Source organism: Ambystoma mexicanum, chromosome 4q (genome assembly GCF_040938575.1).
Source record: "Ambystoma mexicanum isolate Mex_15411 chromosome 4q, UKY_AmexF1_1, whole genome shotgun sequence".
NCBI lineage: Eukaryota > Metazoa > Chordata > Amphibia > Caudata > Ambystomatidae > Ambystoma > Ambystoma mexicanum.
In genome coordinates this window covers 760,996,004-761,012,973 of record NC_090928.1, presented here as the reverse complement: position 1 = coordinate 761,012,973, position 16,970 = coordinate 760,996,004, and the positions used below count along the sequence as shown (strand labels likewise).

Sequence of the window (16,970 nt, the reverse complement as noted above, 5' to 3'; positions counted from 1 at the left end):
GCGAGCCCGGTGAATGAGAAATCCTTGACGAAAGCCCTAGTAACAAGTCAGTGATCCTCAGAGGGCCTGGAAGATTCTTTATGCTGAGGCATCGAACGCAGAACCAGACCTCAAGGGGCCCTTGATGCGAGCACCAGCAACAGCCACTACAGCCTTTAGCGAGCCCCTATAGTGCAGTAGCTAACTGCTACAGAACGTGTGCTCCTCCGTCCAGATATGCTGGACGTGGTGCCGAATAATGTAAAGTTATACTTACCTGTGAATGTCCTCTTTTGTTGCTGACGAAGTTGGTGATATGCCACTGAGGAGCCCTATGGAAGAAGTCTTTCCAATTAAGAAATCTTTGGCGTAATGCAAAGTGTGAAAAAACGTGACATAATGCACAGTCGACCTACCTATGATCGAGGCCTGGACCCTCCAGGCAAAGTCTTTGTGAATCCGTCGCCACGTAATGTGTCCCGCACGAAGCGCATACCGAAAGCCTTGCTACACATGACATATAAAAATGTATGGGTGCCGCCGGTGAAGCGAGGGAGCTAAGAGGATAGTGGGAATAAAATGTGTGGGAAAAGTTTGCTGGGTGCTGTGCTAAAGTATCCAATCCCATCAAGGTGGAGGCAAGGACTGACAGTGTTGTGTTGCCCGTGGGCAGGGTAAGCGGGGCTCGCAGCACTGATGCTGCCATGTTTCACCACACAATTAGAACATTTAAAGGGACATCGTTTTTGCAAAAAGGCTTTGGTTTTGTCCCTTAGGGTGGACTCCAATAAGTATGGAGGAAAAGTGATGGAACGTTGCAGTAAGAACATTACAGTGATTTTAGCAATTTGTTCTTCCACTGGATTCCTTCCTTCCGCAGATTCCTCATCTTTGATAGACTACCATAGCAGTAAGTATATCTGGAGGAGGGAGGACAAATTGAAACCACCACCTAAGGCAGAAAACTCTGGAGAACCACTTCTCCAAAATAGCATCCTGTTCTGACAGGGAAACCAGACAGCAATGTTTGGCAAACATGTGCAGTGAAGCCCACGTTTCGGCTTCACATATGTCCAAGACATGGCCTCCCCTCTGGTGGAATGTGCCCTGAGAATATTCAGGCTCATTTTTCCTAGCCAGATCGTAGCATTCAGAGATAAAGAGGAAGATCCACCGTGGATGCTCTTCTGAAGACCCGTGAAGAACTGCTTACATCCCTGGATTCCAACTCCTCTGCTGTCCTCATCCTTCTTGATCGTTCCTCTGCTTTTGACACGGTCAACCACTTCATCCTCATATAAAGGCTCCATGACACACTTGGTATATCGGAACGGGCGTTGGACTGGCTGACCTCCTTCCTAACTGAACGCTCATCCCAAGTCATCCTGGGCACCTTCTCCTCGCCTACTTGCTTCTCTGTCTGTGGCGTCCCCCAGTGCTCTATTCTATCGCCTTGGCTTTTTAACATCTACCTTACTCTGCTGGCATGCCTCATCTACTCTTTCTTCGCCAACTTCCAGTGTTATGCTGATGACACACAACTCTTCTTCAAACTTCCTGCGGATGCCCTTGCACCTTCCATCATCCATGACTACCTCTCTGCCATCCAGGCCTGGTGCACTTTGAATGAGCCCTGCCTCAATGCTAGCAAAACAGAGATCCTTCCTTTTGGGAATCCTGCTTCCCCTCAATCTGGCCTTCTTTCATGGGCTCTCCCCCGGCTCCCTCTTCTGAAGCCAGAAATCGTGGGGTCATCTTCGTCTCCTCTCTCTCTCTCCTTCCTACCTCACACTCAGGACATTGCCAAGAAGTCCCACTTTTCAACTCTTCCTTCTCAAAGGAATTCTACCTTTTCTCACCTTCCCCAAGAGTCTCAATGTTACCCAGGCCCTGGTTCTCGCTAGGCTTGACTGTTGCAATAGCCTCCTCCTGAATCTATCTTTTTCCACTCTTCGACCCCTCCAGCTAATTCAGAATAGGGCAGTCAGACTTATCCTTGGCCTTAAGGCCAGGGGCCGCATCTCTCCTGCCTTACAAAGTCTTTACTGTCTCCTGGTGGCTTCACAAATTAAATCCAAATCCCTCTGTATCATCCACAAGGCCTTCTGGTGCCAGGGGACCACACTATATGCAACTCTTTCTCACTAATTATACTCCCTCTAGGCCTCTATGCTCCCCTGGCACCAATTCCTTGTGTGTAAAGCGGTTCGCTATGTAGAGGGCAGGTGGTTGATCCTTCTCCTCAGCTGGCTCCCTTCTTTGGAACAGCCTTCCCCTCCCTCTTTGTCTTGAGCAGGACTTTCATAAATTCTGGAAGAGGCTCAAGACTCTCCTCTTCACCTCTTCCCCACCCCCATCTCCTCTGCTAGTCTCACAGTCGCCTGATTGCTGTTCAGGGCCCTTATGCATCCTCGGGGCCCTGACCTCACACACCTTATCATCCCAGCTTCTATCTATCCTCAGCACTTGCCATCACCGTTGGTGGCTTGCACTTACCTTACTTTGCACTTAACCTGCTGCTCACCCACGAGCATCACAGCACCAATCCCATTCCCTCTCCCTTCTGCACTTGCACGTTCTGAACACTCACAAGGCATAGTAGGTTTGTCTCGCCCATCCCCACTGTATTTTATATTTATTGTTTTTTTGTACTGTAATTTGTAATTGTTTATCATCCCATGTCCTCTCTCTGTTGCCCTGTGGGCGCTTTGAAAGAGTATTTGCTTCCTGTATAAGCGCCTAACAAGTGAACAATAAAATAAAATTTAAATAAACATAGCTTCCGAAAAGGTTCCCTGTGCTCTATCAGCCTTGATAAAATGAAAAAAAGAGTTTGTTAAGTTTAGGAACTAGTAAGTTATTAAAGTGAGTATATAAATCAATGGGGAAACCATCTGGGCCCGGGGCCTTACCCTTTTTGAGGTCTTTTATGGCTTTATGAATCTCACTGGGAGTGATAGGGTTATTCAGTGAATCAAGATTTACTTTTGGGTATGCAGAGTGAAGGACTTGCTGAAGAAATTCATGACTGTGAGGATTTTTGGGTTGTGATTCTGAAGAATATCGTTTTTGTTAAAACTTAGAGAAAACTTGAAGGATTTCTTCATCAGAGAATTTCCTGTTCCCTGTCTGATCTAATAACAGCAGCCCTAGCTTTTTCCTTTTTAAGTTTAAGACATGATGCAAGTGATTTGCTTGTTTAATTTGAGAATTGGTATATTTTAGCCTTATGTTTTACAATTTTAGCGCAGGAGTATTATGAGGGAATTTTATTATATTGAAATCTCAGTTTAATAATATCATTAAGAGTAGGAGGAGCATTAGTCCCTACATATTCGGATTTGAGAGATTTTCATTGTTTAAGAATATTCTTGTTTTTCTTTTTTTCTTTTAATTAGCCACAAAAGAGATTATCTGCCCTCTACGTACTGCCTTGTAGCAGTCCCAATTATGAACAAGAGACGTATCTTGAGCCTTATTATCACAGAAAAATGACTGTGCTGTTTAGTGATAAAGGGCAAGAAGGATTCATCTTTTAAAAGAGCTGTGTTAAATCGCCACCTATTTGACTTTTGATTGCTTTCTGTAGTTGTGAGTTGTACATGGACAGGAGCATGGTCTAATAATAATATATACTCAATTTGAGAATAAGAAAGTACATTAGACATGTATTTAGAAAGGAATATATAGTCTGAGTTGTGGGCATTAAAATGAAAGGTGAACTCTAAATCAGAGGCATGGGTGATACGCCATGCGTCAATGAGACCTAGCTCCAATGCTAAATTAAAAAATTGTTTATGGGATCTGGTACTTTTGAAGCGTACATTACATTTCCTATCAAGGAAGGGATCGATAATCTCGTTGCAGTCTCCACATACAATTAAATTCTGCGAATTGGAGTGAATTATATAGTTTCTTAACTGTAACCAAAATGAGGGATCAGGAGAGGTAGGACCATAAACATTGAGGATAGAATATTCAGTGGATTTGACCAAAATCTTAACCAGCACCCACCATCCCATATTATCTGAGTCAGTGTCAAGAACCTTGCACTTGAGAGCTTTGTTAATAAGTGTGATTATCCCATTCTTTTTGCCATACACCGCACTAGAGACGACTTGGCCTACCCAAAGACGCTTAAGCTTGGCAGCTTCAACTTGTGACAGGTGTGTTTTTTGGATACATATGCTCAAAGGTTTAGTCCTATTAAGGTGGAATAACACTTTTTGTCTTTTGATAGGGTTATGTAACCCTTTAACATGTTAAATTAAGTGGCAAGTTTTGGACTAAGAAAGGCATAAACACAGATAATTCAAGCTTTAGAAATATGTATGCAATTTGGGAAATAATGAAAGATTCTATAATCATAGAAATACAAATTTCTCTGCAAAGTAACAACATAGAAGAAAAGACACATAAGTAAGAGGAGAGGACAAAGTCAACATGAGTATCTTCAATAAGCAATAAGAATGAGAAATAACGGATACAATTGTGGCTAACAGGAAACAGCCACTCCAATACATGTTAACGGTATTGAAACAGGGGTGTAGAGCCGATTGAAGGAAGGCTCACACTACACCCCACTCCAGCCAGAAGTCTCAGTAATGTGAAAACACTTAATTCAAAGGGACTTATTTAAGTGTTTGGTCTTGATGTGTCAATATCCTTCATTTTATGGATTTGAATAAAGTCTCTAAATTCCACTGGATTCTCAAAGGTAGCAGTATGACCTTTCAATGTGACATTGAGAGTGGCTGGATGCATGATGCCATATCTTGTGTTTAAGTGCCTCAAAGCAGGTCTGAAAGAGAGAAGTTATTTCCTCCTCGTAGCTGTTTGCGTTTGATACATCTTGAGATATGTATATTTTCCTGTCTTCCTAAACAAGTTATTTCATTTGTTTTGCCGTATTCATTATAAGCAGGACATGAGTGTAGTCTAGAAGAGCAAAGAGAAAAGTTCTAGAAGAAACATTAGAATTACATCTTGAATCAATTGTAAACCAGCTGGATGTTGAATAGTATGGACGCTGGAAGTTCCAGGAGCTATGGGAGAAAGGTATTGAGTAATAGGATAAGGTTCTCTTTTTCAATTCCTTCCAGAAGGCCTACAATACATAGATTATTTCTTCTGTTTCTATTGTCAAGGTTTTCCAACTGTTTTTTTTTTAGATATTTGACTGTGATCTCCAATGTCACCATTCTGCTGGTAACATCCTCAGCATCACTGACTCGTCGCTCCACCTCTATCATCCTTGACTCAAGGAAGACCATTTGTCATCTAGCTGGTGTAGTTTGTCATTAGTTGCCTGCATAAAGGGCTTCAGGGCACTGATTTCTGCAAGAATAGTCTGCATAGCTGGATCCAAAGTATCATCTTTTGGTGTTGGTGAGTCACTCTTTTGTCTTTTAAGAGTGCCAGATGATGAGGGTGGTACTGGCGCCATAATTACTCACTCCCATGATATCCAAGGCTTCACCACTCTAAGTATTGTAAAGGCCGGACCATATAATTTTGTATCCTAATAGCTTGTACACAACGTTCAGGACAGCATCATGTGATTATGATTCAAATAATACTGAATAATTCCAAATGAGTCAAGTGTACATGTTAGTATGTCATGCAAAATACACTAGCATTTGTGTTTGGTGTAGTGCTATTAGGCAAATTAAAAGGCCACATTGAAAGCGCAATTTCCATTAAGTAACTGCTGATTATATTCCTTGGTAAGAGGGAAAAACAGATATTCTAATTGGAATAAAGGCTTAAATCCTTCAGAGTGGTGAATTATGTTTTATAGGGAAAGTTCCAGCTGTATACAAATGTATCTACCGAAAAAGGAACAATACCTTTAAAATAAGAGTAATTTTCTTATTCTTTATATATTTGGAGCTGTGTTGTGAATTCAATGGTGTTTCTTCCGAATAACCGCACCTCGCATTGCAGCCTGTCCGTACAGCTGACTGGAAACGTCAGCTTCTCACATCAAGGGATCACAGCGCCTGACGCCTTTGAACAAACGCCACAGAAAGAACATAGGAAGTGGCTGAAACGTCCCCCAAAGTAACGCCACAGATAAAGTAAGGAGGCTTTAATGAATTTTAGATGTTTTAAGTGATAATGGATGTTGACATTTCTGATGGAGAAGGAGCACAAATGATTATGCGGCCATTCCTCATGGCGCTTGGCCACGCCCCCCTAAGGGAATCAGTTTTGATCCTCCAAAACTGTAGATACGTACTTTTGTGAATGGTAGCTGACCAGGTATGTGGAACTGCCTAAAATTAGTGTGAGCCATGACAGCAACCAATGTTTCAGTGTCTATGAGAACTTGGTGGGCCTGTTACTTGTATTTTGACATTACATTGTGGTTTTCGCTTTCTTTTCGTCTCCGTGCCAAGCATGTTTGTTGTGAAAAAAGCATCCCCATCATCTTCAGGGTAGTGTTTTTTTCTGAGCTTTCTGTGATCTTTCCATGTGGGCTATTTTTGCTTTGCGCTTGGTTTGGGGAGGTTCTTTTTTGTTTACCTTTTGTTTAAGGAACCGAACACGGCAAACTTGTCCACACTTGTAACCCTTTGTCAGGCAAACTCCAGAGTATGGGAGTCCATTGCCACAGTATGTGAAATCTCTGCATGGCTTTTGGGCCATTCAAATGTGTAGTTGCAGTTGGAAGAGACTTTACTATTGCACATGCGTCTTCTATTTTGGCTGCTTTTATTGCCAAGTTAGTCCTGGTTACTCTCTCTTTAGCCAACTCGGGGGATCTTCTAATTTGCGTATTCTTGTTAAGACTATTCACGGTTCTCTTAGTATTTGCTTCTCAATTTAACTGAGTAGCAGCCTTAGATCGCTTGAGTCCTTGTCTAGTCTTCCACATTCATAAGGGTGAATGTAAATGCCAGCGGACATAGAAGAGTACGAAATGCATCAAATGTTTCGTCATCATTTTGTTCTACATTTCTGAGCAAAAATATTTCATAGTCTGCATTAACCATGTGGCAAAAATAGTTTTCATGAGCCATTTTAGCTGTCTGGTCAGAGCCATCTACAATTGTCAGTTTCTTAAATATCAGATGAACTGCAGGACCTGCCATGTACAACAATGTCAACCTTTTTGCAATGTTTTCTTCTGGTGTGGCAAGACAGTAAATCTCCAACCGTTCTACCTACAGTGCCCACCTCGCGCCATGGCTTGATGGGGCTCCTAGAACGTCAAACTCTGCCAATGGATGCAGTCAAAGTACCATGTGTCTGGACATAGTGGCTGGTCTTTGAGCTCCTCCTGTGTCATCTGACAAAGTTAGCCCACGTCAATAATCTCTAGGCTTAGAAATTATTGGCGCGGTGCCCAGCAGGCTAGTCATATGCTATAGGCTCACTGACCTGTGGTCATTACCTGGGCATTTAAAAGTGTGCAATGCAAGGCAAGGGGAAAGAAGATAAGTGTATAAGCACACCAGACAGAGGCACTACCTCTTTCCTTTCACCCACCTGGGATCATCTTTTGTGAACAGCATTTGTCTGTGTGTGGCATGTGTGGAGGCGTTGCTCTACTCTCCTCCTCGTTTTTTCTTTTTTTTCTTTACGCAATCTTTCTCAGTGCCGCCTGGAATTAAAAGACGGCATCCAAGCCACTCCTACCTTTACAATGATACAACCTCACAGACCCACGAAGGAATGGATTCTGTGCAGAGAAGCGCACACCAGTGCGTGACAGAAAATGTGCATGTAATGGTTATCCTGATTCGTCACCAGTGATGGAGGCTGCTTGCCAAGCCTCTGGTGACCCTGGATTAGGGGGGAGCCTGGGAGTCTTTACGTGGACATGGACACATGCATTATGGTAAGGGTCCCCACAAGGACTGCCTTCACTCATTTATTGCTTCGATGTGATGTCACCATGTCTGCTGTCCCTCTGAAAGTGGCCTTGCAATGGAAATCTCATCTTTACCATAACCCCAAAATATAGATTCTAACTGTAAAGTAACATTGGGCAATGAATAGTTAATAGCACAGTTGATGTGTCTGTTAGAGTAGTACAACTGGCCCATCAAGGTCATCAAGGAGCTGCAAAAACTAAAACAAGACTGCGTTAAAACGGTTGGTTTCATCTCCTCCTGGAGGAAAAGGATGATAAACACACAAATCTATGGGTCTGGTGTCAGTAGTAATTACCAACACAGAAGCAACCACCCATACTATCCCCAGACAGAAGTGACAAACCATGGAAATGTGCAAGTGTGTACTTTGTCTGCACCAGAACAATGCACCATTTCACAGTGGTAATTGACCAATGGCTTAGATGTCCGCAAGTCCAATTCCTCCTCTCTTTATCTAGAAGTGCAGTGATTTCTGCATTACAGAACATTTTTACCATGCATGGTTTTCTGGATCAAATCAAATCAGATAATGGCCTGCCACTTCAAGGATGAGAGTTCCAGATGTACCTTGAAAATATAGTGAGCCAATATCTGAGAATAACCTTGCTATGGTCAGGGGCTAATGGAGATGGAAATGTTTCATGCGTACGCTGAATAAGGTGTTAATAAGGTGTTAAGGTGAATAAGCATAGCACATAGGCAATTCTTGAGGGATCATCAGTCCACGCCACTCTTTCACAGGGATGGCTCCGGGAGACGCTCTTATGGGAGAGAGTCCCTTGGCAGTATTCGCTATCATCCTTCCAGAATAAGTCCAGCCATTAATGACGATGAAGTACAAAGAAAAAGGCAAGCAAACAATGATACAGACATTTCCTTAAGAGGTCTACATTTAACAAGCCTTCAAGTAGAAAACTCTGGCTTGACAAAGACCAGAAGATTATTGGACAAGGTGAGTTTGAGCTATATGCCTCGCCCATGGAAAATAGCAGAGATCAAAGGCTCAACTATGACGATTACAGATGGAAGACAATCTGTCTCCAAAGATATAGTTTCTATTAAGAGAATAGACATGCCAGAGGATCAAGGTATCACCAGACCAGTAGAGCCCACGTCAGGCAGTTCATGTGGGGAAGGCAAACCGCATCAGCTGACAACATCTGCACAATCTTCAATTGCTGGAGCTCGGAGGACGAAGAGAACAGGATTAGTCCAGAACCTAATACAAACCACAACGCAGAGGGCCAAGGTGAGCCTTGTCCTGAGCCACAATCACCCAATGAGGATAACCAGAACAAAGACCCAGACACTTTGAGGAGTAAACTGTGTATTACTAACAGTGACATCAACTATGTTTAATGTTAATTTACAGTTTGAAAATATATTTTGGGGTTATGGTAAAGATAAGGGTGTTATATTATAAGGTCCCTTTGAGACGTATGGCAGACATGGCCTCATCTCACCAAAAGAAAACACGAGTGACACCGAATGTGCTAAGGAAGTCTGTGCAGAGACCCTTCTATAATGCATGTGTCAGCAACTTATTGTGTAAATGATACCAGGCACTGTGATCCGGGGACATTGGAGGCTTGGCTAATAAGTCTCAAGCACTCGCTAAGCATAAGCCACTCAGCGTCCACTTCCTCCTACCTCCTTGCTTTATGATTCTCACATGGTGATGTGTCTCTACTTCACAGCCCCAGTCCCGGAAGGGGCCCCCAGTGACCTTGATATCATCTTCAGAGTGGGGGTTCACACCAAAGGCCGGCCTCACCCAGGCCTTAAGAGCAATGTGAGCACAAAAAGAGCTTCACCAAATTATTGCTAAAGGGTTGTCTGCCGCAATCGCCATCACTGTGCAGCTGCGTTTCTGTAGTGAGGTAGAGGGGCTATTTTTGGCTATGAGATACAGGGCATGCCTCTGGTCCTTCCGGTTCCATCACTGGTTTTACAAACATGTCCTTGCACTCGGGAGAGCCTCAATCCAATGTCCTGTTTGTTAGAGAGCAGTGCAGGTCACAGCATTCCACATAGTTTTGAGGGAGCCCTCCGGAATCCTCATCATTAATTTTTGTAGAGAGTACCCGAAGAAAACTGCTTCGGGGGTCAGAATTTTGGATCAGAAGCTATAGCTAGGTTACAGGGCAGCCACTCTACCAGTACCCCCTAATGGCATCCCCTATACTCACACTGAAACAGATAGCTGCAAAACTTGTGACAAAAGAGGATGTCTTCACTCTTGAGGGTGGTGCATCCCTATAAGTGAAATGCCATTATAAGGTGTGGCAGGGGACAACTTAGAGGACTCATAATAGAAAGTCTTTTATGGATATGACATTATTGTCCCCCCGCCCCTCTCAAATAAGGCCTTCTATCACTTCCACACAACAAATGCCATACATTTATTGACCATCAAAGAGTAGGCAGTGTTGCAAAGCTCCCATCAGATAAGTAACATTTCCATCTAACACTTTTCCTCAATTAAATTACTACGTCTGAATATCCCATGCAGCTGCACAGTGGAAAGCTTTTTTTAATTTCTGTTTCCTATTGGTTAAATAGAAGACTAGCCAGACAGTCTTGTTGACCCTCACATCTTTGGTATGTTTAAAATAATGTATCTTTTCCCCTGTGCAAATAGTGTGGGCATTACAATTAAACATTGATGTAGGTGCTTAACTTAGCATCCCTTATCACAGACCGACCTGTTCATATACATGCATGATTGTGTCTTTCATCCATACAACCCATGTAATTCTACCACTGTTCTGCGCACTGATAAACAGTTACTCATCCACACATTCACCCATGCTGGGGCAGGAGAAGTAGATTGGCGCCATGGGGCTGTTTTTGTGCCTGCATGTACACTGTGTGGTGTGTGTACATTATTTGTTCGCGTGTGCCATTATTTGGTCATGTATGCATGTATGTATTATCTGTATTTTTAGATATCAGGCACTCTGTGTGTGTACGTCTCTATTACCAAATTCAGATGATTATTTGCTGCCATCATTGGTAATAATGGTGTTTGCTTGGTATTTGTGTCAGGCTGTGTCAATGAAGCTGTAGTTTGGTGTAGCGCCAGGAACAAAACAGTGTGAGGACAACCACAAAATGAGTGGTCTGAGCTTTGCACAGTTTATCTTGGCAACTGGTGAAGATTTGTATATGCACACTGGTTACATGTAATGAAACAAGAGTGGGGAGGGAATGTGCACAGATAGTCCACTGATAGCAGCAGAATATGTATTTTGCATTGTGGAAAGTGCAAAGCTTTGGGCAATATGAAAAATGTTGGCACCATGTGCAAGACTGAACGTTTTGTTCTCTTTTGTGCTCCTCAAATGGAATGCAGGAAGTAAAATTGCTGGGTGTTATTATGTATCCGATACTTGTAGATTCAAAGTGTCCAGTTTGCTTGACACCAAGCAATACCACTCGCTAGTGAAACTGGTGCCATACAAATATACCTATGTGAAAATAATCTATTTTAGGAATGTGTATAAAGGAGCATCATGACACATCTATAAGACATTTAGAGGTATAACGCAGCATACTAATAATAAAACATCACGTATAGCTTAAAATAAACTTTCCACAAAACACTTACACCACAATAAAAAGAAAAACATTATCAAACAAAATTACAATTACATACAAATTACAATGAGGCAAATAAAATGGACACTAGTTTGGATCTCAAATGAAAGTTACATTTGTGGCATGCAATGTACTAGCTGCTAGTTATCCAGATCCTACTCATCAAATCTTTATTTTGTTTAGTTGGAACATATCCCCACTCACAATCTCATAAACTCATTGCTGGTAATATCCGCCGGGATACCTTCCAATGCAAATTGTGTTACCGGAACTCGGTCCGGTGCTATTAGTGCCGGATGCCAAGTTGTGGGGAGGGGGTGTTGGTAAATCCCCCAATGGGCATTCTGGGCACTATTACGGCGGCAGTAATAGCGCCAAAAATGGACAGAAAGTGCTCAATGCTAGAGGTAGTTCTCCCACTTTCCGCCCAAATTCAGGATTGGGTGAAGTGGTAATGCGTTAGTAATATCGTTACCCCGCTTTTTTACCACGCTGCCCAATCCATGATGAGGCCCTTACTGATGTAAACTGCACCACTGTCCCAAAATTGTGAACATTTTTAGACCAGGTTTAGACCAGCATTTAAAGCTTGGTCTTGTTTGTGCCCTCCTTGTTCAATTCTCTCTCAACCCCAGCTTGGGATTCTATTTTCTGCCCTCCACTCCCTTTGATCCTTAGTACAAATCTGTCTCTAAGCAGTCTCACACTGTTCTAATGGTCCTCTTCTTCCTTTCTTTGAATCAGGGGCACTGTGGAGGCGCTCGCTCTAAGCGGTCTGCCACTCATTGCTAATGGTTAGCCTACTTTCTTGCAATCTGTCATGGAGGAGGCGCTCGCTATAAGCGGTCTGCCACACTTTGCTAATGGTTGTCATTCTCTTTCTCCCTCTCTTTCTTTCTTCCTTCCTTCCTTTTCATTATAAGCAGTAAGTCACAATTAACTATTCATCCTCGTTTTGCAGTTTTAGAATTTGAGTTATGCCTTACCGCTCATTCTTCCTTGCTCTAGTTGGCCGCCATGGAAAGGGAAGAGGGGCTCCGTATGGAGCCCCGCCTTCCCTTTTTCATGGCGGCCATCTTTCCAAAGGATTTTCCTTCATTCAACGCGACCCGCGCTAGCGTCCCATTGAATGAAGGAAAATCTTTTCTTTTAGCACCCTGGGTTACCGCTTTGGCAACCCGGGGTGCTAATAGCGTTAAGCCCCTGTTCCAAGGGCTGGATAACTTGGGCTGCCGGGCCATTAACCCCTGTTGCAGCCCTTGGCACAGAAGCTTAACACAATAGTCATAGCTTTAAGTGACAGATGGAAATTTGCTCTGTGTTGACTTAAGCAGGAGGCATTGTGATGTCACAACCCAACTGTAATAACTGATTATAGTTACAGTAGCGAGGTAATTTTCTTATTACAGGCCAGTAGTGATTTCACAATGAGCCTGTAATAAGAACATTATTTACAGGTTTTTATTTGGATATTGCAGCCTGCCGCTTATAATATTCATCTTGCTTACCACTTTTTGTAATATATTTGAAAAATAAAATGACATTGGAAACATATATTGTATCAACCTTTCTTGATGGGCTGTAGTTGCCGCTCCACTGAACCAGAATCCTGTTCTCCTCTGGATAAGGATCCTTTGACAATACAAAGAGAGACTGTGAGGCATAGGGTTGCTACTCTTTGACTAGGATACCTTCATTCAATCATTTGCAATGAATTCCTTCTTCTGAAAACACTTACCGTTTTGTTAAAGTTATTACAAAAGTGCCCCTGTGTAATAATTTTTAAATGTACAACTGAATGACTAATTATTTCTCTTGAAAACACAAGCATTGCAACTGTAATCATAGTTGTAACTAAACACAAATATGTATTAAAACTTTTGACTTACTTCGATGTTTTTTGGCAAGTTTGACAAGTTGTTCTGGAATGATTATTGAATAATCATCATCATCTTCTTCTGGAACTAATGGAAGGTCAAGAATAAACAGGTTAAAATGTTGACAATATTTGTATCCACTAGCAACTTACATACTATTGAGACAAATATAGTCAATGGAACTAATGTAAACTCTATGCGTAAATGCACCTTTACATACTAGTCCCATTATGGCAGGGACAAGTAGTTCTGGTATCATGGTGCCCAAACCAACAAATTAGTCCCACAGAAGAAATGTGTGCTGGACTTGCTGAGTTCACTGGCACATGCTATTTAACTTGCATACGACACATCTTTAACTGGTATGACCTTGCAGCCCTTTGGTAGTGTATTGCTGAATGCAGATGGATCATCATCTGGGTGCGTGTTGGTAAGGGTGGATCAGTCGACGGTGCCCTATTAGGAAGAATTGGGTGTGCTTAGAACCATTGAAATATATATGTATTACACGGCCTGAGGTAGGGGCCATTTAGTTATGGTTAAGTTGCTCAACTCATAGAAAGAGCACTTTTTGGGCGGTTTATAACTTTGCTCCCCCCAACCCCTCCAGACGAATCCTTAGAAAACTTTGCAAAAAAAGTATATGGCCATTCAGAATGATTCTACAAAGTTAGGTGCAGTTTCGTCAAGGGGGGTCTAAGTTATAGGGGGGCTCTCAAAATGTGTGGCAGGAGCGGCAGCTTCTTCCCAAAAACGCACATTTTGTAGATTTGGTGTACATCCATCCAGTCTTTTTTTTTTTAAATGGTGAAAAAGTAGGTACAAAAAATGTGTGATATCTGGGTCCGGTCCGTGGACTCACGTCCCTATTCGGTTCGCGGACACCCCACCTGGACCAAAAGGAGACCGGTGTAATGTCCGCGGACATCGGACACACCCGCTATTGGATGATGAAAAGCGTGAGGTGCGTCATTTTTTGATACGGTTGTCATGTTGGATCCGCGGACAGCAGCTGATATCTGCGAATAGCGTGGTCAGGAAAAAGTATGGAAAACACATTTGGGGTTATTTGGTGGACGAAAGAGGGGCTGGAAAGGGTGGGGGAGTGGAATAAAGTTGACATGGAGCTGTTTTTAAAGGTGAAAAAGGGGTTTGCAGGTGCCGCTGAGTCAGCAGTTACCTCTTACTGTCCACGGATATCATGTGGAAGGCAGAGGGTTCTGGGTGAGTTTTGTTATTTGAAGGTTTATTGTACGCACTTGTTATATGGTTTAATTATATTGTACTGGTTGTGGCCAGATTCTTGGGGGCATGGCCGTAGGCCATGGGCCCAACAATCTGACCACTGGCAACACACCCTACAGTAATATGTGTATAGTAATTATAGGTAATATAGTGGGAGTATACAGTATTTGTAATATGGTGGGATTATACAATTAAAGTGTATATGGTATTTATGATTGTAGTACAATTGAGGACAGTGCTTCTTGATGTCTCCTCCACCTTTCACATGGTCAACAATTGAATCCTCATTAAATTGTTACATGATATCACTAGCATTATGGGGTGGGCACTGGACTGGCTGATTTATTTTCCTCACTACCGTCCTTACCAGCTGCAACTTGGCTGTTTGTACTCCACCACCTCAATGTGCCTGCAGAGTACCCCAGGGTTTTATCCTATAATTGTGACTTCTCCATATCTATTTCATCCCTCTGGCTCACCTGATGTCCTTCTTCTTTTCTCATTACAGTGTTATGTTAATGACACACATGTTTCTTTAAACTTCCCTGAACTAATTTGTTTTCCTCGTTTTTTATCTCTTATTGTCTGACCGCCATCGAGGCATTGTTTGCGGTTAACAATCTGTGTCTGAAAGCCATTAAAATGGAGATATGTTTTACTGTGACACCTATGCCCTGTTTTTCTCCTGCCCTCTGGCCGCTGTCTTTGGGCCCTCTACACTCACCATCCTGTGAGGCCAAAAACATTGGGGTTATCTTTAAATCCTCTCTCCCCTTTACTCCTTACATTTTGGAGCTTGTTAAGAAAGCCCATGCGTTCAGCTTGGCCTCCTTACAGGCATTGTAACATTACTCACCTTCCCCCAGAAGCTCAATGTCTGAAGAGCCCCAGTCTGTGTAGGCTGGACTACTGCAACAACCTCTTCCTTAAACTCCCCCTTTGTTGTCTATGCCCCCTTTGGTTAATCTAGAATCGGACTGGAAGACTTTTCCTTGGCCTCAAGCCCACGGATCGTATTGCTGCAGTCCTAAAATGTGCACATTGGTTCCTGCTAACTGCAATGACTACAATATGTCCAACTTTGTTTGCCCCATCCAATCCCCTATTGGCTTCTATACATAACAAAATACATAATTAAACATATACTTTTATTGTAAAAATGTATCTATTGAAACAGGGGTACATCACATAAAAAAGCACTACATACATAAAACATATATTGCACAAATTCATACAACCAACAATATATTTACATGAATAATTACACCAAAACATAGGCCTAAGTACAAATCTATAGTAGATAACACTGTGTGGTTATATAAGCAGCCCGACATGTTTCAGTGCACAAATATAGATACTGGGAAATTCTTCAGGGGCTCAACAGCTCCAAATTCTAAAATGATTGGCGAGTGGGGAAACTGGCCTCCACAATGTAGCAAACACATGATAAACTAAGGGAAAAGGAAAGGAAAAAAAGAATCACCCAAATTATTTTTAAATGAAAAAAAACAGTTTCATAGATCACAGATTTCACAGACTGCACCACTTATGGAAAACAATCTGATATGTTTACTTTAATGCACCATCAAACAACCAAGTTTGATCCTCTATACCTGCTTCATGTGCTCTGTAGTCCCTTTAACACATCAATGGAATCCTGCTCCTCATAAGTAGGGCTGATTTGACTTTCAAAAGGGCATCGCAAGATTACCCACTCCAAAAACACTGCAATGACACAAAAAAGTGCAAACTGTATAAAACGAAAGACCACACTTTCTCACTCTATCTCCACCATAGTATCAAACAACCGTCTTAAAACCTAGGACCGTACCTACCTTTATGGTAGCAAGGTGACTCCTATTTGCTAGGTCTGTACTTCAAACACTGCAGTCATTATCTAAAAACCTATAATCACAAAACACTTCTTAGAGGACCCTATAAAACACATATAGCGGGCAAAGAAGACATCACCTACTGCAATCTTAATTCACCACTATTTTTGTAACGAACGTGAGTCATGACAGTAGAAAGCCAGTGAATCAAAAAATTCTCTAGCCCCAAAATCAGTACTAGCACCAGTTTATGTGCAAAACGCAACATGCAGGAGGATTCACACCCCACCCCCACACTGAAATTATCATGCCACTAGTGCAACATTACTCGCCACATTTACCATAAAGTGTGATTACAAGACCCAAAAGGCCATAAGAGTGCCTCTGGGCATTCCACAGAGAGAATCCCCCAACCTCAGGTGCCAAACATTAAACTTTTCCACCTACCATTTCCAGTGTCCACAAACGGACCTTCACACACATAACTCCAAAAACTGAAGGACCGGAGTGCCCTATAGCTACTTTCTAAAATCCGACAAGAGCGACGTCCGCAA

At 42.4% G+C, this 16,970-nt stretch overlaps 1 protein-coding gene across 1 annotated transcript in view; it reads right to left on the bottom strand.

The window, feature by feature from the left end:
* Positions 1–16,970, bottom strand: part of LOC138467288 (uncharacterized) — a 5,113,521-nt gene that overhangs the window by 3,135,607 nt on the left and 1,960,944 nt on the right. Inside the window, exon 11 of the mRNA XM_069607285.1 lies at positions 13,352–13,426. Within this exon, the coding sequence (XP_069463386.1) occupies positions 13,352–13,426 (75 nt within the window). The remainder of the gene's footprint in view (positions 1–13,351; positions 13,427–16,970) is intronic.